At 44.6% G+C, this 22,509-nt stretch overlaps 1 protein-coding gene across 3 annotated transcripts in view; it reads left to right on the top strand.

Annotated features, from left to right (window-relative positions):
• LOC311624388 (desmocollin-3-like) overlaps nt 1-22,194 on the top strand; it is a 35,989-nt gene extending 13,795 nt beyond the window's left edge. The window contains exons 6-17 of one of the 3 annotated variants that reach the window (XM_084887542.1): nt 229-373; nt 2,103-2,269; nt 5,318-5,452; nt 6,084-6,269; nt 9,111-9,367; nt 9,475-9,617; nt 11,167-11,391; nt 14,276-14,500; nt 15,509-15,630; nt 18,316-18,564; nt 20,832-20,874; nt 20,953-22,194. In XM_084887542.1, coding sequence (XP_084743668.1) covers nt 229-373; nt 2,103-2,269; nt 5,318-5,452; nt 6,084-6,269; nt 9,111-9,367; nt 9,475-9,617; nt 11,167-11,391; nt 14,276-14,500; nt 15,509-15,630; nt 18,316-18,564; nt 20,832-20,858 — 1,881 coding nt within the window. In that variant the 3' untranslated portion in view covers nt 20,859-20,874; nt 20,953-22,194. Of the gene's footprint in view, nt 1-228; nt 374-2,102; nt 2,270-5,317; nt 5,453-6,083; nt 6,270-9,110; nt 9,368-9,474; nt 9,618-11,166; nt 11,392-14,275; nt 14,501-15,508; nt 15,631-18,315; nt 18,565-20,831; nt 20,875-20,923 lie in introns of all 3 variants that reach the window. The other 2 variants (XM_084887541.1, XM_084887543.1) reach the window with 2 other exon arrangements.
• Nucleotides 22,195-22,509: the final 315 nt, after the last annotated feature.

Consider the following 22,509-nt stretch of genomic DNA (forward strand, 5'->3'; position numbering starts at 1 on the left):
CTTCCTTGTACTCAAACTTTATTTGAAGTGCAGACATTTCTACCAATTGCTGAATAGTCTTTACTCTATTTAGAGCGTTTCTCCGTTTGATACTTGGATGATTAAAAGAGAAATTAAGTGGTTTATTCTTGAAAACATTTGTAAGGCAGGTGGTAGATAGAGCATAGTGTCTCTCTTGCTAGAACCTTATACCAATGGCCTCTGACCTCGCTTCTCCCTGTCTCCCAGCTGATTGCCTATGCGTCCACCGCAGACGGGTACTCAGCCGACTTACCTCTCCCGCTGCCCATCCGAGTGGAGGATGAGAATGACAACCACCCCGTTTTCACAGAGCAAGTTTATAGCTTTGAAGTTCCAGAAAGCACTAAACTGGGTAAGACAATATTTTTTTGGGAGAAACTTTTTTGTGAATGTTTTCTTTGGCCATTTATATTATCGTATATAATAAAAGGGTAATATGCAAATTGACCAAACAGCGAACGACCAGTCGCTATGACGCACACTGACCACCAGGGGGCAGATGCTCAATGCTGGAGCTGTCTCCTGGTGGTCAGTGCGCTCCCACAGGGGGAGTGTCGCAGGAGCCACTAAGCTGGCAGTCAGACAACCCTCAAGGGCTCTCTACAGAATGTTGTGCACCAGGCCTCTAGTTTTTTTATGAAATGTATGTTCATTTCCTTTGTTCTTTTCTTTCCTTTGGTGTTTGTATGTTTCCTAATTATTTATTTATCTACTTCAAAGTGTTCTTTACATATTAAGGATAGTAACTTGTCACTTTGCGAATATTTTCTGTCAATTGTTTCTTCTCAATTTTACTAACGCCCCTTTAGGCAGTAGAATAGTTCAGGTCTTTCATTTAGTTAAATTTACCCGTATTAGACCTAGACTAGCCTTTTCCCTTAAGGCTTTATGGTACATTTAAAAGTAAAATATATTATGTTAAATATGTTTGTGTACATTTTTTGAGATAACCAGTTTTTCATATTTAAGGCCAATCATCCGGAGATGATATTGGACCGGAATCTATTCACAGAATACATTTAATCCCATCAAACACTAACAGTGAATATCTTAGAGGACAGTAGAGAAGATTTATGCATTAACAATATGATACCAACTACTTCTAAAGGCAGATGACAGTTATTCACGCTATGTACCGTATTTGGTTTTCATACTTTATTTCATCTTATCATTATGGGGGTTTACCAATATTCTCCCCTCCAAGCAGAGAACATGCAGAACAGAATAGGCAATTTGCCTTTCAGCATAACCATTATTGCTTGTCTCATTTTTGGTTCTTATATTTCCAGTAGGACATGATCTCACTCATCTAGGGGAAATGGTGAACAACCTAGACTGATGAACAAGAACAGACCCAGAGACAAGGAACCGTGGGTCTGACTGTCGGACCTCAGGGGGAGGGTGGGGATAAAAGGGAGAGATCAGCTGAAACCAGTTTGGCTCAGTGGTAGAGCATTGGTCTGCGGACTGAAAGGTCCCGGGTTCGATTCCGGTCAAGGGCATGTACCTTGGTTATGGGCACATCCCCGGTGAAGGATGTGCAGGGGGCAGCTGGTCAATGTTTCTCTCTCATTGACGTTTACTGGCTCTCTAGCTCTCTCCCTTCCTCTCTGTAAAAAATCAATTATATATATATATATATATATATATATATATATATATATATATATATATATATATATATATAGGAGAGATCAACCAAAGGACCTGTGTGCACACATATGAGCCTAACCAGTGGTCAAGGACCACAGGGGGGTGGGGCATGTGTGGGGAGGGTTTTGGGATGGGAATGGGGGGATGAGGACAAATATGTGATACCTTAATCAGTAAAGAAATTTAAACAAAACAAAAAAACAAAACTAAAATCAGCATAGGTATTTTTATTAGGTTTTATTTAGGGAGGTGTTGAAGACAGCCACTGGTGGTACAGTTTTTTAAAGCTCTTCTTTCTATTGTTTCTTCTCTTAAAACTACCGCCTTCTGACTCCCACCGTCATTGTTAGCACGTGAGGAGGGCAGACACTCCGAAGCATACTTCACAAGGCTGCAAAGGGAACACTTCTTTGTTTTTTTTACACCAGGCACTTCTGTGGGGCAGGTTTGTGCCACAGACCGCGACGAGCCGGACACGATGCACACGCGCCTCAAGTACAGCATCCTGTCGCAGACGCCCCGCTCCCCCGGGCTCTTCGCCGTGCACCCCAGCACCGGGGCCCTCACTCTGGTGGCCCAGAATCTGGACCGAGAGGTAGTTTCCTCGCTGTGTGGGCGTCTTCCTCCAGGGCTGGAGGTCCCTCTGCTCCCCCGCCCACTGCCCTTGGCTCTTCCTGGGATTGAGTTCTCATGTTATTATTTTATTTCGGCGTAAGATAATAGGAATTCCCGGCCATTAATCTGGTGTGTATATGACTTCTGTTTCTTGAAGCAAGAGAAGCCATAGGGAATAGAAACACAGATCAACTGGCATTTAGAAGCGGGGCGGGGGCGGGGGGACACACACACAATCCATTTCTTATGGAAGTTATTATTATCAGTATATTTTTCTTGTGTGTGTCTAGTGGGTTCTAGCTCCATCACGGACCCAGTTCCTGGAAAGGACAATTTGTTTTTGTTTTATTCATGAGGATAGCCCATATCCAGTTAGAGAGATGTCTGTTTCTTTTTTCTTTTTAAAATTTGATTGTTGAAAATGTTATGAGCTTTTTATCTAGAAAGGATTAGTTGAGGTAAGGTTTATTAAAAATATGCAACATTATTTGGATAACAGTAATAGCATATTGTGATATATATAGTATGCTGTATTCAAATGCTTTGTGCATAATTTTATTTGATTTTAATAGTTTCCTTGTTTGACTAGACAGGTGTTACATTCAACCTGTAAGGAGAAATGTGACAGTCGGAAAGATTGTTTATTGAGTTGATTTTGTTAGCCTATATCTAACTAGGCCAACAAATTCATTATTTACTGAGCTGATTAATCAATTTCATATGTAAAGTAGTTTTATTGGAACACTCAAATGCTTCCCACTGCAACTAGAATAACATAAGGATCGATATGAGGGGGAGAGATATTAAAAAGAAGACATCAGCCAAAACCGGTTTGGCTCAGTGGATAGAGCATTGGCCTGTGGACTGAAAGGTCCCAGGTTCGATTCTGGTCAAGGGCATGTACCTTGGTTGGGGGGTGTGCAGGAGGCAGCTAATTAATGATTCTCTCTCATCGATGTTTCTAACTCTCTGTCCCTCTCTCTTCCTCTCTGTAAAAAATCAATAAAATATATTTTTTTTAAAAAAAGACATCAATGTGATATGACGCCAAAGAAAAAGGGAGGGATAGTGAGAACTTTTAAAAAGAAATCAAAAGTAGAACAGATATTTCATTATTTTTTAATGCATTTGTGGCATTAGAGATTTTATATAATAAAGCACATAATGGTAATAATAAATGGGAAAGTGTGAAGGGAACAATAGGAACATATTTTTTCTGTCTGTTTAATATGTAGAAATGATGTGATAATTAAGAGAAAACAAGGATTTCTCCTCATTGTTTCAGACTGAAAAATGAGACTCAGAAAAGATAATTTAAGGATACAAAGTTTATAAGATACAGCTTTGGGGGTGGGAGGGGAAGTAGAGGGGCAAACCCAGGTCTGCTTGCCTGATCAAAAAAATCCTCTAACAGAACTTTATGGGGAATAACAGGAAATAAAGAAATGAACAAGAGAGGTAAAGACACAGAGCCTCTGGGTGGAGCATTTTGGGGTGGGATGTTGAATAATGTAGAGGGAGATAAGTAAGAGGAACCTGAAAATGAGCCAGGGAAATAGCAAAAGAAGAAAACTTAAAACAATCAGTGGCTAAAGAATCGTTAGACAGGAGAGAAAGGCAACCGAGATGGTTGTGTCACAAACTCATGACTCCATCTCACCTTCAACACACCAGCTGTGAAATCCATTCCCAGAAGTCTCGGTGATTTCCTAATTGCCAAGTCCAACTTAAGTCTCTGTTGTCAATTCCTGAAACTCCCATTCCTTGGATTTCTTGTTTTTCTCCTGCTACTTTGGCTTTTTGTGTTTGGTGTCCTTTGCTTAGTCTTCTTCCCCTTTATTTCCTCAGCCCTTGAAATGCTATTGCTCCTTATATCCTCAAATCTCATATTCCACCTCTTCTAGCTATCTATTCCTGCCATAACTTCAACCACCGTCTACACACTGGTGATTCCAGATTGGTCCTTCTGACTGTGATCTCTCCCATGAGTAAGGGCCCCATACCACGGTGGCTTCTGGACCTCTTCCTTAGATCTCCCAGAGGCATGGAACGTTCAGTATATGCCAAAGAAAACTCCTTGCCCCTCCTTGCGAACTTGCTCGTCTTCACTTCCTCAGAGACCGGCCTCTTCTCCTGAATTTTCTGTTTGGGTTGGTGATACCCATGTCTGCCTATCCATCCAAGTAGGACATCTGTACATCATTGTCAACCCTTCTTTCCCTCTTCACTTGTGTACAGAATCTGCTCTCATTCTGACTCCCACCTAACTTCCCTGTTGCCTTTATTCTCTCTCCTCACTGCTCAGGCCTCCGATTAGGACCACACATGTTAGACTGTTTTAGGAGTTCTTTAACTGGGTTCTTTAGCTTCCAGATCAGCTTACTCGAAATTCTGCTCAATCTTCTTCAAAAATATTCTTTCAAAAACTCAAAATGCTCTTAAATTGTGCTACCTCTGTGACTTCAAGACAGTCTTTCTCTTACCACTTGCTATGTAAAGCATAAGACTGTGGTTATAGCTCCTTAGAGGGTCTTTAGGACACTAGGCCTTTTACTTTGAGGAAGAGGGGAGATACTGGAGGGTTTCAAAAAATAAAGCTTAAGTCTAGCATGGCTGGTATGGCTCAGTGGTTGAGTGTTGGCCTATGAACCAGGAAGTCATGGTTCAATTCCTAGTCAGGACACATGCCTGGATTGCTAGATCAGTCCCCAGTAGGGAGTGTGCTGGAGGCAGCCAATCAATGATTCTCTCTCATCGATGTTTCTATCTCTCCCTCCCTCTCCCTTCCTCTCTGAAATCAATTATAACATATTTTAAAGCATAAATCTAATTTCTTAGTATAACTCTTTGTAATTTAACCTCTGCTTACCTTTTCAGCTTTATCCCTGTCTACCAGATTCTTAGAGTATATGCACATATGGAAATAAAAGCATGAATACACACAAATAGAAGAGTATACAATTAAAATGTCATTTATAAATCTGAACAAAGTTGTAAAAAACTAATTAAATATTTGCTTTGTTTTAAGGTTGTTGACAAGTATGAATTGATAATGAAAGTACAAGACATGGATGGTCAATTTTTTGGATTGGTGGGTACCTCGACTTGCACTATAACAGTAACAGATTCAAATGACAATCCACCTGTTTTCAGACAAAATGCTGTAAGTATATTTCCAAAATCTATCTTTGTCCATTGGCACTTGTTATTTTATCTGAATTAATAAATATTTATCATGCCTTGAAATGTATATGCTTATTTTTTTAATAAAATTAAATAGTAGACATATAAATCTATCTTATTTGTTCATAGTATTATTTATATTACTGACCTTTTGTTAAAGATCTGTAACATTAGTCTTCATTTGTGATGAAATTCTTTTCATTCAAAAGATGTCTTCCTGAAACAATACTATTTGAGATTCATAGTTTTAAAATAACCTAAGGAAAAATGATAAGAACAAGTGCTTTTGGAGTAGAAGATATATTTTACTTTTTTTGTAAAGGTTTTCTTTTTTTTTTTTTTTTAAACATATTTATTGATTTTTTTACAGAGAGGAAGGGAGAGGGATAGAGAGTTAGAAACATCGATGAGAAAGAAACATCGATGAGCTGCCTGCCTCCTGCACACCCCCTGACTGGGGATGTGCCTATAACCAAGGTACATGCCCTTGCCCGGAATCCATCCAGGGACCCTTCAGTCCGCAGGCCAAGGCTCTATCCACTGAGGCAAACCGGTTAGGGCATAAAAGTTTTCTTTATTACAATATTTTTAATGCAGCCTCTCCGTTTCAGTATGAAGCATCAGTAGAGGAAAATACATACAACGTGGAAATCTTACGACTGTCCGTGGAAGATAAGGATTTAAAGAACAGTGCCAACTGGAGAGCCAACTTTACCATTTTAAAGGGCAATGAAAACGGGAATTTCAAAATCAGCACAGACAAGGACACTAACGAAGGCGTTCTGTGTGTTGTCAAGGTACAGTAATAATAGATAACGGACAACTTGGCAAGCTAACAGATTTTAACAAACTAACGGTTTAATCAGCTAAGTAGCTTCAGTTGAGGGAACGTAGTCCCTTTAGTCCTACTGTTCTCCCCTAATGCCCGCCTTTCTTCTATAATTTATGTGCCCGTTATTAGTCTCCTAACTTATGCTTGCACATGCTCACGTGTAAGGATCTCCATACCCCGATGGGCTGCTCATTCCATATGTAGAGAGCTCCGATTCCCAGAGGTCTTTGCTGGGCCTACGTTCCTCTCCTCATAGCCCACGTCTGTGTCCTGCGTTTTGATGCTAACCCTACACCGAACAGCATCATTCCCTTTCGAAGGCTGTTATGTCTACGTGAGACTTACCTTCTCCAAGATGAACATCCCCAGTGCCCTTTAAGTGTTCATCCCGTGGAACAAGTGAGCCTTTTATGATCAGTAAAAAGTACATACGGTAACAATGACCTCTGCCTCTGTAGTAGCTATTCAATATAATAATGAAAATGAAAACATTCAATAAACCCAAGGATATTATTAGTACATTTTAAAAGTATTAACATAGCTATAATTTTTCATAGAAAGATGGCTTTCGTCTTTAAAGAAAAAATAACTTTTCTGGAACCGTCGAGCATGAGTCGATACAGGATTTAGCAGAGTCCTGGGGGAGCGTCCCATCTCAGTTTGCTTGTTGGCCTCTGTTTCAGCAGCAGCAGGACATGTGGGCTTCACTTCATACAGAGGGCATTTCACTTCATACAACACTTTCTAGGGAGTTGTTAGCCTCTCAGTGCAGAATGGAGCTATTTTTGAACAATTTATTTCAATTGATGAAACAAAAAGACACCCCATGGTGGAAGAGAACTCATGCTTTTTTCATCAATCATTGGTTTCATCCCAGCAGATTTCTGACCTCGCAGAGTTTTAAGCCACTAAGATAATAGCCGTCTGAAGCCTTGAAAAATGACATAAAAGATTCGGAGGCTTTAGTGAGCAGGTGGCCCTGGCTGGACTAACTGCCCCTCCTCCCGGGCAGCGGCTGTTGCCTCAGTTTCCATCTACTTCCCGTTGTCAGCAGGTGCCCCGCCTGTCTGCACGCTCATCCCAGCGCACGTAATGTGTGAGACAGTGTTCATTAGCAACAAATAAACAGATATCAGCGCATTGTCCCTCTTGACTCTCTAGTTTCTGGGATAGATAAAAATCAAAAGCACTCCACAGGTTTTAAGATTCTGATATTCTCTTGAATTCTTAGTGGACTCATGATGAGGTTAGTTTCTCAGTCTAATACCTCGGAGTGGGGAAGATAGTACTCTTCAGTTTTGACTTTGTTCCATGTTCAGCCAGGATTTTTTTTCTTTTTTATTGAATTTATTAGGATGGCATTGGTTAATGAAATTGTATAGGCCTCATGGGTACAATTGTATAATACATCATCTCTATATTATATTGTATGTTTGCTACCCAAGTCAAGTCTCCTTCCCTCCCCTTTACTCAGCTATCTCCCTCCACTCCCTTCCCCTCAGGCAATCACTGTGCTGTGAACCGTGTCTATGAGTTTGTTTTCCTTAATCTCTTCACCCAGCCCCGAAACCCCCATACCCTCTGACAGCTGACAGTCTGTTCTCTGCACCTATGAGTCTGTTTCTATTATGTTACTTTATTTTGTTTATTAGTTTCCACATATGAGTGAAATCATAGGGTACTTGTCTTTCTCTGGCTGTCAGCCAGGATTATTTTTATAAATTGAAGATTATCAAAGGAAAAGTGTTTCAACTTTTTGTGTAGAATAGTGTGTTATTGGTTTTTCTTGATTTCTTATCTGAAAGTCAATTATAGTGAGAGGATTGATTTAAGCAATTTTAGAGGCTGGTGAACCAGTTAAGCAGCATAGAGTAGCAGAGCAAGTATAGTGTGGTGATTAAGGAAATGAACCCAAGCCAGACCACCTGGCATCAAACTCCAGCTCAGACGAGACTCTCTGAGCTGTGGGAAAATCAGTTCATCTCCTCTACTTTCTTGCTCTGAAAAAACGGGATAATTATAATAAAGCACCATTAAGCATGTTTTGTTACTCTTACTCAACTTTGTTTACACAGTGAGAATTTCTTGGAGTAAACTACAGACAGTGCCAAAGTACAATTCTCAAACTGTCAAAACATAATTTTTATAAAATTAGTGAGCGTGGGTAAAAAAGCTCTGCTTAGCTTTTAATGAAGGAACCAGCAAAAAGACAGCAGATTCCTAAGAAGAAATGAGATCCAGGGTGGGTTTTGAGAAAAGGAGAAGCTGAAAGACGATTGCTCAGTTATATGCCTGATAGAAATGATATTCATGCTTCAAAACACGTATTGCATCTTTTCAATTTTGTTTAAGTCGACATCTAATTTTATAAGAACTGTCAAGTGTCTGGGCCCAAGTCAATAGTAAATAGTAAGTCAAACAAGGTTCTATTCTTTATAGCTGAGTCAGATGACTGGTATGCTGGTCTGTCGGTGCACTAAAGCAAGGCCATACGACAATGTCATTTTTTTATTTTTTTTGCATTATCTCCCAGTTCAGAATACTATTTTTAGTGAGAACAAAGCATACAAGTATTTAAAGAATTGCTTTTTCATAATCCTAAAGCCCCTGCAAGAACTGTGGGCCTGCTCTGGCTAAAGGCCTGGTGTATAATTCCTCCCTCTTCAGCAAAGGGCAGAAGTCAATATTGACCAACCTGGAGGCAGGAGAATGTGGGCACTGTTCATGCTGACACAAGTCCCCATGCTGTTTGAGGCGCCAGATGTGTTGCCCACTCAGACTGAGACACGTGTGTTCCTTCCCAAAGCCCCTGGATTACGAAGAAAACCAGAAAGTGGTCCTGGAAATTGGGGTGGCCAACGAAGCCCCTTTCACCAGAGACCTGGCGCTCAGGACGCCCGCGAACAGAGCGGTGGTCACGGTCCACGTGCAGAACCAGGACGAGGGGCCCGAGTGCAAGCCCGCCGCCCAGCACGTGCGGATCCGGGAGAACTTGGCCGTGGGGTCCAGGATGAATGGCTACAAGGCCTACGACCCCGAGACCAAGAGCAGCAGCGGGATAAGGTACAGCGGCATCGGAGACCCCGTCCTGACACGCACCGGAAGCCATGGGGACAGGACTCATTCTAATACCCGTTAGACTGCCATCTAATGACGTTCTCTATTCACAGGTACAAAAAGCTGCACGATCCCAACGGGTGGATCGCCATTGATGAAATTTCGGGGTCCATCCAGACTTCCAAAATTCTGGACAGGGAGACCTCCGCCCCCAGGAATGAGCTATACAACGTCACAGTCCTGGCCATAGACCAAGGTAAACAAAGTCTGCCTCCCGTGTTTACTGAGAGAACCCGAGGGCAATGCGCCTTTCCCTGTGCAGCATTGTTCCTGTGATAAGTAGACCGAATGCTCGGAAATCGCCTTAAAGACTCTGTTCCAGCTCCTCTTAACCAACCAGGGGAACGCACTCGGAAACAGGAGCCGTGTCTGGTTAAAAACGTGTCCCCCACATGGCAGGCTGTGAGGGCCGACGGGCCATGTTAGGGGACACAAGTGCGACTGAGGCCCAGGGCCAAGGAAGAGGCCCCCAGGCTCTCCTGGAACGCTTCACGTCACTTTTGTGCACGTTTCAAATCTATCTTTCTTGTTGGAAGTATTACAGATGTCCCACTTTTCCCCCATTGACCCTTTCTCCCTCCTCCCGTCCCTTTCCCAGGCCTCCCCCACTGTTGTCTGTGCCCATGAACTGTGCATATATGCATATAAGTTCTTTGTTAATCTCCTCTTCTTCCCCCCTCTCCCCAACTGCCTTCTCTCTGAGAATCCTCAGTCCGTGGCATGCTTCCCTGTCTCTGGATCTATCTTGTTCCTCAGTTAAACTTGTGCATTCAATTCCACATGTGTGAGAGGTCCTGTGATTCTTATCTGACTGGCTTATGTCACATAACATACTCTCCAGGTCCCTCCATGCTGTCTCAAAGGGTAAGAGATCCTTCTTAAAAAGAAAAAAGAAAAAGAAAAAGAAAAAGGATAGCTGCATAGTATTCCATGTATAAATGTAACTTCAAATTGAGACTCTCAATAGCCTAGCTGACTTTTGGGTAAAAATGATTCTTTCTTTGAATTCTGTTTTCTAAAGTAACCCAGAACTTATCAACCCTGTTTTATCTTTAAATAATTTGTGATGCTTAAAAAATATCTCAAGGTATAGACACACCTCAGCCCAGCTGAACCACAATCCCTGGGTGGGAGCCTGGACATCATCGGTGTAAAAACTGCCTCGGTGGTTTTAATGTGTTCTGGGATTGGAATACTTTTTCTGTGCTTATGTCACTTCTCAGGGGGACCCAAGGAAATGGAGTTCAAATTCAGACCTTTATTTTTTTTTGTTTGGTAATAACTTTGGTAAAAGTTTATGGGCAGTTGTGTCTGTTATTATCAACAGTAGTACTCATGATGTGCAGGTTTCATTTATCCATATACTAGAGGCCTGGGCACAAAATTCATGCAAGAGGGGGCCTTCCTTCCCCAGCTGCCAGCACCTGCTTCTCTCTGGCACCTGGAACCCGGGCTGCTTCCCGCCTCCGACTGCCCAGGCACCTGGGACCCGGGCTGCTTCCCTCCAGCTGTTGGCAGATACCCAGGACCTGGGTTTCCCTCCGGCCCTGGCTTCACCTGGAAAGACGTCTGGTCTAATTAGCATGTTACCCTTTTATTATATAGGATGTTCTTATTTATCATTTCTTTTAATAACCAGGAGTTTATTTAAAAACCATCCGATTTAGAATCTACTTGATTTTTTTTTTTCTTAAGAAACTAGAAAAGACATTAAAAATCACGCCAAACCTTTCCCTTCTTCCCAGATAACAAATCGTGCACTGGAACGCTTGTGGTGAGCATCGAAGACGTGAATGACAACGCGCCAGAAATACGTCCAGATTACGTGACAATTTGCAAGCCGAAGATGGGGTACACTGACATTTCAGCTTTCGACGCCGACGAGCCTATCCACGGGGCCCCGTTTTACTTCAGCCTGGCAAACCCGACTCCAGAAGTCAACAAGATATGGACCCTCTCCAAAGTTAACGGTATTCCCTCAAACTCACTTAGATGCCCGGGAGCAGCGGAGAACGGGCGTACTTGGTTACTCACATGAAACATGTACCACTGATTCATATTAACATATTTTAAAAGCCTAACAGGCTTTTGTAGGGGGCCTATATTATATATTGTACACAAAATGAGACATAATTTTCATGGTGGCAAAATTTACTTTTCCAATGAAGACAAAACTGATTTGTTAAAATGTCGGGCAGCTTATCACTAATGTGTTGCTGTTTTTAAGCAACTGCAGTGCGGGGAAGAGAGGAGGGAAGGGGGCAGTGTGGATGTGGTTGGGAGCCAGCTCTGGAAGTGAGGAGTTGGGGTATGGGTCAAGCACTCGGTGGTGGTTTGGAAGGGAACGTGTCGGGTATGGACAGAGGCCTGGTGGCTGGAGCCTCAGGGCAGAGTCTGGGATTGGTTTCTGGGGAGCATGGTCTGTCTGTGTTTCAGCCATGACTCACTGCCTCTTGGTTGTAGGTCATGTTCTCTCGCATACTTGGACTTTCCTGTAGGCTGTTCCTACTGCCTAGAATACCTCTCTTCCCATATCTTATCTTGATATTAAGTCAAGCTAGTTATCAAGCATCTACTACCTCGCAGGCACTGTTGCGGACCCTGGGATGTGTATAGAGATTAGTAAGGAAGACACGATTCCACACGTCTAAGAAGTCTTTCTGGAAGTAGAAGCAGGGACACTGTGACCTTTTGCTGCTTTTATTACAGCACTTTTCAGTGGCACTGTCATCTGTTTACGTTTCTCCTGCAATGTACACATGAGTTTCTCAAGACATCTGCCATCTATTTTTGCATTTCAGTACCTAGCCCAGTGCTTAGCAGACACTCATCCTTTAATAAAAGTTTGTTGAATCCCTAATTCATTGATATATGTGCGTGAGAGAAGGAAAACACTGGGGTCGTAAGGAAATCCGTGCTGCTGGGGTTCAGAAAGCTCTCGTTGGAGTGCTGTGAGAGCGGGCGGAAGGAGGGCGGATCTGGAAGTGATGAGCCCATGGACCAGGCCAAGGAGAATGGCCTTAGCGCTAGTTAGTAGTGACCCCAGGTATGCACTGGAGTGTTTACAGGCAACACTGTGTCCAGATTTATGTCGGAAACAGGTGACGTGGTGACACTCAGGAGGCAATTTGAAGAGCGCAGAGTGGAGTGGCGAGGAGAGTCCGAGGCTGGTGCGCTCGGGGGTGAGTGAGCAGGACGAGGGCTCCGCTGCAGCCTTGAGGGCAGCGGGATGGAAGGGTCTTACCTCAGGCACCGGGTGCTTCTGAGGGGCCACGTGAACCCGCGTGGCGACTCACGTTCCTCTCAAAGCTGCCGTGAGGAGGTGCAGCCAACATGCTGCCGATCCCCTAGTTATCACCGTGCCTGTAGGCACAGCTTAGAAAGCACAGACTCCTGTGCGTGTTATGCTTTGTCCGTCCACTCAGTGTGTTGCAAAAACTCAGCAAGGCTGTCATTGCAGTTGAAAATGTGTAGAGCTTTTGGTCGATTGGTGGTCCGATCATTAAACTAAGGTATCGAGACTGCTGGGGGAAAGATCACAGTTGACATACATGTACTGTTGTGATATAGAGAGAGGGCTGTTTTTGTGATATTGATTAGCTTCTGGTATTGAGATTACTTTCAGAGGCAGGGCAAGGACCACAAAGGGTCCATTGTGTTTTGAAAAATGTCCTTTTAATGGACAGGTAGGTATGAGGAGGTAAATGGATTTGAGGATGTGAGCTTAAAACATCCCTTGTTTGTGACTGTGTGTGTTAATGTTCTATGAGTGTCATACACTGGCACTACAGAAAGATGCTTGAAATGTTTGTTAAAGTCAAGAGGGAAAGGTGGGTGAGGGGGAGTGGGAAGAGATTAACCAAATAACTTGTATGCATATGCATAACCCATGCACACAGATGATAGTGAGGTGAAGGCGGGGGTGGGGATGGGGGGAGTCTGGTACAAGGTGGAGGGGATCAATGGGGGAAAAAGAAGACAACTGTAATACTTTAAACAGTAACAATTTCTTAAAAAGCCAATCTAGCATTATTAGTTTGTAAAAAAGAGAACAAGTAAGGAACTATGAAGTATTGTTGAAATGCTACTGGGTCACTCCAATGCCAAATTCTTTCCTTAAGCTTCTCTCTAAACAGTTACAATGAGCAACACATGTGCAGTAAGGTTAGTGCTTGGAAAAGTTGAAGATAGCCATCCATTTTTATTTATATTTACTAGAGGCCTGGTGCATGAAATTCGTGCATGGGGGATGAGGGAAGGTTGTCCCTCAGCCCAGCCTGCACCCTCTCCAATCTGGGACCCCTCGAGGGATGTCCAACTGCCCCGTTAGGCCCTCTCACAATCCAGGACTGCTGGCTCCCAACTGCTCACTTGCCTGCCTTTCTGATTGCCCCTAACCACTTCTGCCTGCCAGCCTGATCACCCCTACCCATTCCCCTGCCAGCCTGATCAACGCCTAACTGCTCCCTGCCAGCCTGTTTTCCCCTAACTGCCCTCCCCTGCAGGCCTGGTCCCGCCCCCCCCCCCCGCCCCCCCGCAACTGCTCTCCCCTGCAGGCCTGGGTCCCCCCTAACTGCCCTTCCCTGCAGGCCCGGTTGCCCCCAACTCCCCTTCTATGCCAGCCTGGTCACCCCTAACTGCCCTCCCCTGCAGTCCTGGTTCCTTCCAACTGCCCTCCCCTGCTGGCCATCTTGTGGTGGCCATCTTGTGTCCACATGGAGGCAGCCATCTTGTGTGTTGGAGTGGTGGTCAATCTGCATATTACTCCGTTATTAGATAGGATGTGGCAGATAGCTCCTTACAAACAGGCGTGGTGAGACACATGTTCGTCACCTTGTGATTCTCTCATTGCAGATACAGCTGCCCGTCTTTCCTATCAGAAGAATGCCGAGGTGAAGGAATATTATATCCCGGTGATGGTGAGAGACAGAGCAGGGCAGTCTGCCACCAAAACCCTGCGCGTGAACCTGTGCGACTGCACGCACCCCAGCCAGTGTCAGGTCATGGCCAGGAGCGCAGGCGCGTCGCTGGGGAAGTGGGCCATCCTGGCCATCCTGCTGGGCCTGGCGCTGCTTTCCTGTAAGTCCCCTTCTGCACCGAAACCTTAAGTACATAGTGAACATCCGAGTGTGGGAGGAGGCCCTCAAAGAGCGGTCCTGTCCAACCATCCCCAGGTCCCCTTCACAGATTCCTCTCCTGTTGTTATCCCAGTTCTGATCGGCTTGTTCTGTGAGAGGAGCAGGATCCATTTTGAGATGAAAGATTTTCGTTTTGGGTAGAACTCTCTTTTTTTAATATACTTTCAGAGAGGAAGGAAAAGGGAGAGATAGAAACATTTATGATGAGAGGGAATCAGTGATTGGTTGCCTCCTGCACGCCACATACTAGGGATCAAGCCCGCAACTCAGGCATGCACCCTGATCAGGAACTGAACCAGGGCCTCCTAGTTCCTAGGTCGATGCCCAACCACTGAGTCACACTGGCCTGAAAGAACTCCTTTTTTTTTTTTAAATGTTAATTTTCACCTGAGGATATTTTCCCCCCACATATTTTTAGAGAGAGTGAAAGGGAGGGAGGGAAGGTGAGACACATCGATTTATTGCCTCCTGCATGAGCCCCCACTGGGCCAGGGATCGAACCTGCAACCCAGGTACCTGCCCTCGACCAGGAATCAAACTCAGACCTTTTGGTGTGTGGCTGTTGCTCTATCCACTGATCCACACCAGCCAGGGCTTGGACAGAACTCTTGAACCTGCCTCAGATGGTGCTAAGTCTGCCAATGTGGAATTTTATTTCCTGATCCTGGTTGGATCCGATTCATTAACAGCAGCAAAATCATAGTTATGAAGCAGCAACGAAAATAATTTTACGGTTGGGGGTCACCGCACCATGAGGAGCTGTATAAAAGGTCCGCGGCATTAGGGAGGTTCAGAACCACTGACTTAGAAGGTCAAGGTGATTCAGGGGACACCCTGGTTAGCGCCTGTATTTGTCTCCTGTGCACCCGAGGAGAGAAGGTAAACAAGAGATGGGTGTTTCATTCTATGGACGTTCAACTTTCCATACCCCCGTTTGTCTCGCGCGCAGCCGTACTGCTGACGTTAGTGTGCGGGGTCGTCGGGGCCAGGAAGAAGAAAGGTTTCCCCGAGGACCTGGCGCAGCAAAACCTAATTATATCCAACACCGAGGCTCCTGGCGATGACAAGGTGGTAAGTCATCTTCTTACGTGAACGTTTACCTCTGAGCATCTCCCGTAACCTCTCAGCTTGTCCTCATGAAGGTAAAGTTACTTGGACATCAAGAAGCTTAGGGATGGTTCTCAGTGGGTAAGGTCTTGCAGGCATGAGAGTTCACATAACAAGTATATCCTGGCAGTATTCCAACATGCATGCGGTGACGTTTACGTCCCTGGCTAGACCAGATGCGTTGTTTCGGTTGTCTTTCTCCCACTCTCTCCTGTTGCCATTTAAAACTTGTTCTTTGGGGTGGTACGTTTATTATAACAACAGTCTGTTTGATTGCTCTCTGCAATATATATTTCCAGAGATTATTTTTTTCTTTGACTATTGATAATAGGAAAAATCACTTGCTGAAAACTCTGAAGATAAATGAAGAAAATGTCCCAGTGTGTGTGTGTGTGTGTGTGTGTGTGTGTGTGTGTGTTGGAAGATGGGGCAGGGAGTTGGAAGATGGGGTGGTACTGGGAAGGTAAATCTGGAGTCACTGACACATTGAAGGGTCTGTGGTTCCCGGGAGAGGAAACTGGGAAGCACCTGGAGGGGGGTGGCAGGAACAGAGTAGAGAGAATGTAGAACGGCACTGGGCTCAGCTTCCACGTTAGTTTATTTTCAGTTCTCCTCTCATTCACTTAGAGATATGATCGATGAGCATGTTTTTATGGTGACAACATTATACTATCAACATTTGAAAGTCAGGATTTTTTAGGTAATAGAAATGTACTGTAGCAGCAACCCTCGGTAAAAAATATAGACCAGCAGTGCCACCAAATGGCTACTTCTCAGTTCTCTTTTTCCATATTTTCCTGAGGCAGTGAGAGAGTAGGTGTGACTTTTATAGAACCAGTTCGGGTTCAGTAAGTCATTTGAACTTGAAAATCCTCCATTTTAGTCAGAGGCTCTGCATATTACATGTAGAAAGCTAGATGGCTGAGAAGATGGCACAGGACAGCCGGGTGGTGATGGGAGATCTTGTCATGACCGTAACGGTTTATAATCAGAACTGGCCCCTGAGGTGACCACTACAACTGAACTTCTCACCTGTGTTGAACTTCTCCCGTTCCCTCTGTATCTCTCTTTTTTTTGAAACTGGACTCGATTTCCCTATGATATTACCTCCTATTCCCTCAGTTCTCCGTGGAAATTCTCTTGGTAAAGATCACGGTGGTCACTTTTTTTTTTTTTTTTTTTTTTTTTTACTAGAATTCCCTGGTGCTACCTCAATTTGACAAGTTCTCATCCTACTTTGAGTTTTTTTTTTTTTCCTACTTTGATCAATGGCCTCTACCACACTCCTTTGCATGGCTTGAGTCATGCCTCCTTGGGTCCCTCTATTGGCGATTTCGGATGGATTGTCGCTCTAATGCCTGTATGCCCCCCTCGGAATGGGCTTCGCTTGTGGTTTTATTCCCAGCCCTCTTGTCCTTTAGTCTACAGTCTTCTCTGGCTGATGGCATTTATTCCTGGGCCTTCAACTACCACTGTAGGGGAAAGGACTCCCCAAATTCCACCTCCAGTTCAGATGTCACACCTGAGCTCCAGATCCCCACATTTACATACGCATCTTGGACGTCCCACAAGTTTACCAAGTCCAAAGTGGAATGGCTTACACACCCATCTCCCTATGGCACCTCCTTCTGCCCTGTTTCCAGGTGAATTGTACCGTCAGGCTAGTTGCACAGCTGAGCACTTAGCAGTTATTCCTGACCCTTTGCTGCCGCCCCCATCTAACCACCACTGAGCTCTCCATGGCGTTCGTCAACTTCTTTTATCTTTAATTTTAAATATATTTTTCTCTGTTGATAGTATCACAGATATCTCCCATCCCCCCTCTTTACCTCCCAATCCCGACACACACACACCCGGGCCTTCACTACCCTCTTTCCTCGACTTCTTTTAATCACCCCTGCTTCTACTCTGGCGTAGGTCCTTATCATTTCCCACCTAGAATGATCTGTTAGCCTTTCTGATCTCCAGGACGCTAGTCTTTCTTATTTGTCTTTCACATGATTGTCTAGAATGATTAAAAGAATATGCTTCTCCCAGTTATGGAAGCCCTTCTTTGAGTCCTTGTAGGCTTAGGATCGTCTACATGTTTCCGGCTGGCCTGGAGGTCTTCATGCCCTCTGGCCTTTCATGGCCTTCCAGTTCCCTCTCTCTCTGTCTGAACTCTGTGTGGAAGACAGTCTCAACAGGCTGAAGGCGAGAACCCCCAAAGCATCCTTTGCTCTGGAGTCTAGGGCCCGGACCCTCCTGTCGGTGGCCATTCTCACTCCCATTCCCAGTGAGAGTCCTCCAGCTCGGTTCTCCAGGTCTGCTGCAGCGAACCTCTCCGGATTTGCACTCTGATGGTCTTTCTCTGTGCTCCTGTAGCATTCTGTGTTCACCCCTCTGTCAGAATAGTCACATTCCTCAAGTCATCATCTATGTCTGTCTTACTGGAGTAAGGACTTCTCGGAACCACTGAACACCGTGGTCGTCTTTGCTTCTCTAGACTGAACACATCATTGGAAAGTGATAGGTGTCTTCATGAATGAATAAATGACGGAATGCGTGAATTAAAGGTTGAGTAAATGTTCGTTCTCCCTTGCCTTCTGGTGATTTGACTGGGAACCCATGTTCTCCTGAGATGAATGATCTCTTTTCATTTCATTTCAGTGTTCTGCCAATGGGTTTATGACCCAGACAGTCAACAACTCCAACAACGGCTTCTGTGGCACCATGGGACCGGGCATGAAAAACGGGGGGCTGGAAACCATTGAGATGGTGAAAGGCGGACACCATACCCTGGACTCCTGCCGCGGCCACCACCACACGCTGGACTCCCGGGTAGGACACGCAGACATGGACACCTCCAGATACACGTACTCCGAGTGGCACAGCTTCACACAGCCCCGCCTGCGCGAGGTGAGCTTCCCTGGGTGACTCCCGCTGTTAAATGTCTGAGAGGAGAACAATAGGAACTTGAGATTAACATGTACACTGAGTGGCAAGATTATTATGATCTCTGAGTGCATAATTATCTGGCCACTCAGAGTGTGTGTGTGTGTGTGTGTGTGTGTGCATGAATTTGTGCATGGGTGGGATCTGGCCAGCCTGGCCAGGGGGAGGGGACATGGGTGGTTGGCCAGCCTGCCTGCTGGCCAAACTGGTTGAGGGGAAAATTTGCATATTAGCCTTTTATTATATATCGATAGGATATACACTGAGTGGCCTGGTGATTATGCGTTCAGAGATCATCATAATCTGGCCACTCAGTGTATTTTTTAAGAAACCGCTTCACCATATTCGTCATGGTTTCCTCTTTCCTTCTCCCTCTCTGGTTCTGGTTCTCTTCAATTATGTTACATTATTTAATGTAAAAGGGATTTTACTTCATCCTTCATATTCTCTTAATTTCTAAAATCTCATGACCCCTGCAGGTTTTTCATATCCCTCCCTGATGTTTCAATTTAGTTTTAGGTGAGTGTTCACCTCACAAGCTCTTTTAATAGAAAAAAAAAAAAATCTCATTTCTCACAATCACAAAACTCCCCAAATCAAATCTCCACTTCTCTGTGGAAACCAAGCATCCGTACACAATTCTAGGATCCATGTGGGGCAATACGATCTGTCTGAATGGTTTTTAATGTACAAAGCCCCACGCAGGTGTAACGTGTGTCAATCCCGGTGGCACCTTCGAATTCCCGGGGAGCTTTTAAAGAATGACGCTTGGCCTGAAAGATTCTGAGGTTTTGGTTTGGCATTTTTGCCCCCCTTTCGCGCCCCCCCGCCCCCCCCCCCCCGCACTCCCATCCCCCCACCCCTCCTGAGCTCCTCAGGGGGGCTCCCAGAGTAGCCCAGGGGGAGAAGCACTGGGCGGGATGCTCCCTCGGACTGAGCTTCCACATCTTTGAGGAGAGGGTACCAGGGCCCTGAACACCAACACCAGGCCGGAAAGCTCTTCGTCCTTCGAGGGAAGGCACATGGGCCACGTTCTGTGATACAGCTGTAGCTTATCATATGTCATAGCACGTTTTTGTGTTGCTTTTTCTCCATGAAATCCAAGCGTTAATCTTATCCCCCCGTTTCTAGAAGGTCAGTTTCACGTACTATCGGGGTGGGGAGAGGCGAAGCTTAAGAAGCATTCGTAGTGTGACCTCAGGTAATGGATGGGGGGCTGCAGGGTCACGAAGGAAGACGCTGATTACACAAGACAGGACAGCGAGCTCGGGTTCGAGAGGGCAGCAGGCGAGGAGGGGGCAGGCGCAGGAGTGTGGCCGGCCAGCAGACAGGCCAGGGAGACGGGGAGGAAAGCGTGGCTCCGTCCCCAGGCCAGGTTTGTGCAATGTGAGTGACGCTGTTTTAAACTTTATCGAAATGTTTTGTGCATTTCTCTTTTGTCTTGTTTGGACCATCTTGTAAACTTGATTTTGAAGCCAATCAGGTTATGCTTACCTACTTTTTTTTTCTTCTGTTAATGTTAAAAGTATTACATATGTCCCTCTTCTCTCTCCTCCCTCCCCATAGACCACTTCTAACCCTACTTTCTAACTGCACATAGTACATAGCGATTTTAATTAGCATCTATTGTTTGTTTACTATGTGCTGGGCAGAAGAAGAATATTTTTTATGTTTTTGCTTTTTTTAAAAATCACCATTTATCCCTCCTATACCCTCTTCCACCTCCACCACCTTCCTTCCCCCAGCAATCTCCACTCTGCTGTCTGTGTCCTTCAGTTCTCTCGCTCTCTCTCTTTATTTTTCTCAATCCTCCCCCCCACCCCCCAACACTCCCACCAGCGCTGTCTACCCACACTCTCTCTGTTGGCATGCGCTCCTCCTTCGGCATTTAAAACCGGCCCCGCGAGGCAGCCGCTGGCTAGTTCAGACTGGAGAAGAGGGAGCCAGCACGATTCCCTCCTGGTTGGTAAGGCCAGAGGCGGGACTCCCACCAGGCCTGTCTGGCCACTCAAGCTCCAGTGCCTACCCACCTGCATGGGGTCCCGTTCTGCGGACTGGCCCGGCCTCAGCTATGCACTGTGGGGTGAGCATGGAAGGGCAGTGTAAATGTACTTACGTATGACATTTATGTACATCGTTTTACATGCGTGCGGGCTATCGGAAATGTGAACTGTGCTGACTTTCGGGTGTGGCTGTGACACAGACCAATCATGTGCATTTTTTGTGTGTAGGACTCCGTTAGAGGACACACTGGTTAAAAATTAAACCTAAAAGGTAAATAACAACTCTATTTCCTGTTTCTATGCTGGTGTGCGTAAAGCAGTAATGCAACGGCTTCGCTTTGCTCTGCAGAAGCTGCACCTGTACAACCAGAACGAAGACCACCTCTCCTCCCAGGACTACGTGCTCAGCTACCACTACGAGGGCCGGGGGTCCCCGGGGGGCTCGGTGGGCTGCTGCAGCGACAAGCAGGACGAGGAGGGCCTGGACTTCCTCAACCAGCTGGGGTCTAAGTTCACCGCCTTGGCCGAAGCGTGCACCAAGAGATAAACGTGGCAGCGCACCCACCATTCCCGGGTTTGGCCCGGCATTCTGGAGGTTTCCAAAAGGAATGCCGTCAAGTTCAATTTCAGGGTCTAAATATTCACATGTGACTGTATATGACTTTTTCTAAAATTTGAATTATGCTAATTGCCCATTCGTACTTTTCAGGCAAGTTATTGCGTATCCTTTCCCTCAGGTGCACATGTGGAAACCGATTTCACTTTTTTGAGAGCTGAGTCAATAGCCAAGGAGCAACTCTTGTGCGAGAGCGTTGGAATCGGAGTCCATACAGGATCTGCTCTCCTTCACAGAAGTTACCCAATGAGTATGTTGGCTAAATATTAGTCTGACAATAGCTAAGCGGTGTTTGGTTGAATATGGCAGAGCTGAAATTCTGTTGTTCCAAATTAGATTTCAGTGGGATAGGGTTATTTCAAACACGATGGCAAATTTGTTGGATTTCTATTTTTTTATTTTTATATTTTAGCTCTAAAAGGCAGTAGTACCTAGTCAGTAGCCCCTACAATTTCTGGATTTCTGTTTTCTTCCGGTTAGCAACAGGAGAATGAAGAGCAGTCTTATCTATTCGGTTGCCCTAATAAAGGTCTCAAAATACAGAGCCATAACTTTCAACTGCCCTAAAAAAGTGTGCACCAAAAACTTGTGATTTTATGCTTTCGCACATGTGTTTTTGTGTTTATAAAGGATTATTCTGAGGAATAAGTTTCCTCATTCTCAAGAAACAAAATTATATTCACTATATACAGTGTTATTGCCAGTATTGTAATGAATTTAAAATACTAAAAATCTTTCATTCAGATCATAATCCCAAATCTTAACTTTTTTTTTCTTTCTGAGATTCAGGACTACTACTGAAAACTTGCCATATTGGGAAAATGTTGCTTTTCTTCTCTTGAGCATTGTACTTTTATATTTTCATGTGCGACTTTAGCACATATGGCTCCTATATCCTCTGTGGTAGTCATTTGAAATCATTATGCTTCGATGGATTATGGGTAATGCCTTGTAATCTGAAAAAGAAAAAAAAGACGCCTCTCATAGTGATAAGTAGCAATGAGAACTAAACATGCATTTTCATTCACTGCCATTTTCAAATAGAGCGTATCACCCCATTTTAAGGCAGGTAGATATTACAAAATGTCAAGAATCAGAAGAATAGAGGAAAACTTAACCCCTAGGTGGAATTTAATGTCCTTTAAGATGTTTAATGTAACACTTCCTAGCTTTGTGTATGGGACACTTCAAGACAGTGACATTCCAAACACCAAATGGTGAATACATAATTCATGCCCAATCTAATCACACTGATGTATACTTGCTTCAAGTGACAATTTAAAAACTGAA

The sequence above is a fragment of the Pipistrellus hanaki genome (genome assembly GCF_964339955.1).
Source record: "Pipistrellus hanaki genome assembly, chromosome: 6".
Classification (NCBI taxonomy): domain Eukaryota; kingdom Metazoa; phylum Chordata; class Mammalia; order Chiroptera; family Vespertilionidae; genus Pipistrellus; species Pipistrellus hanaki.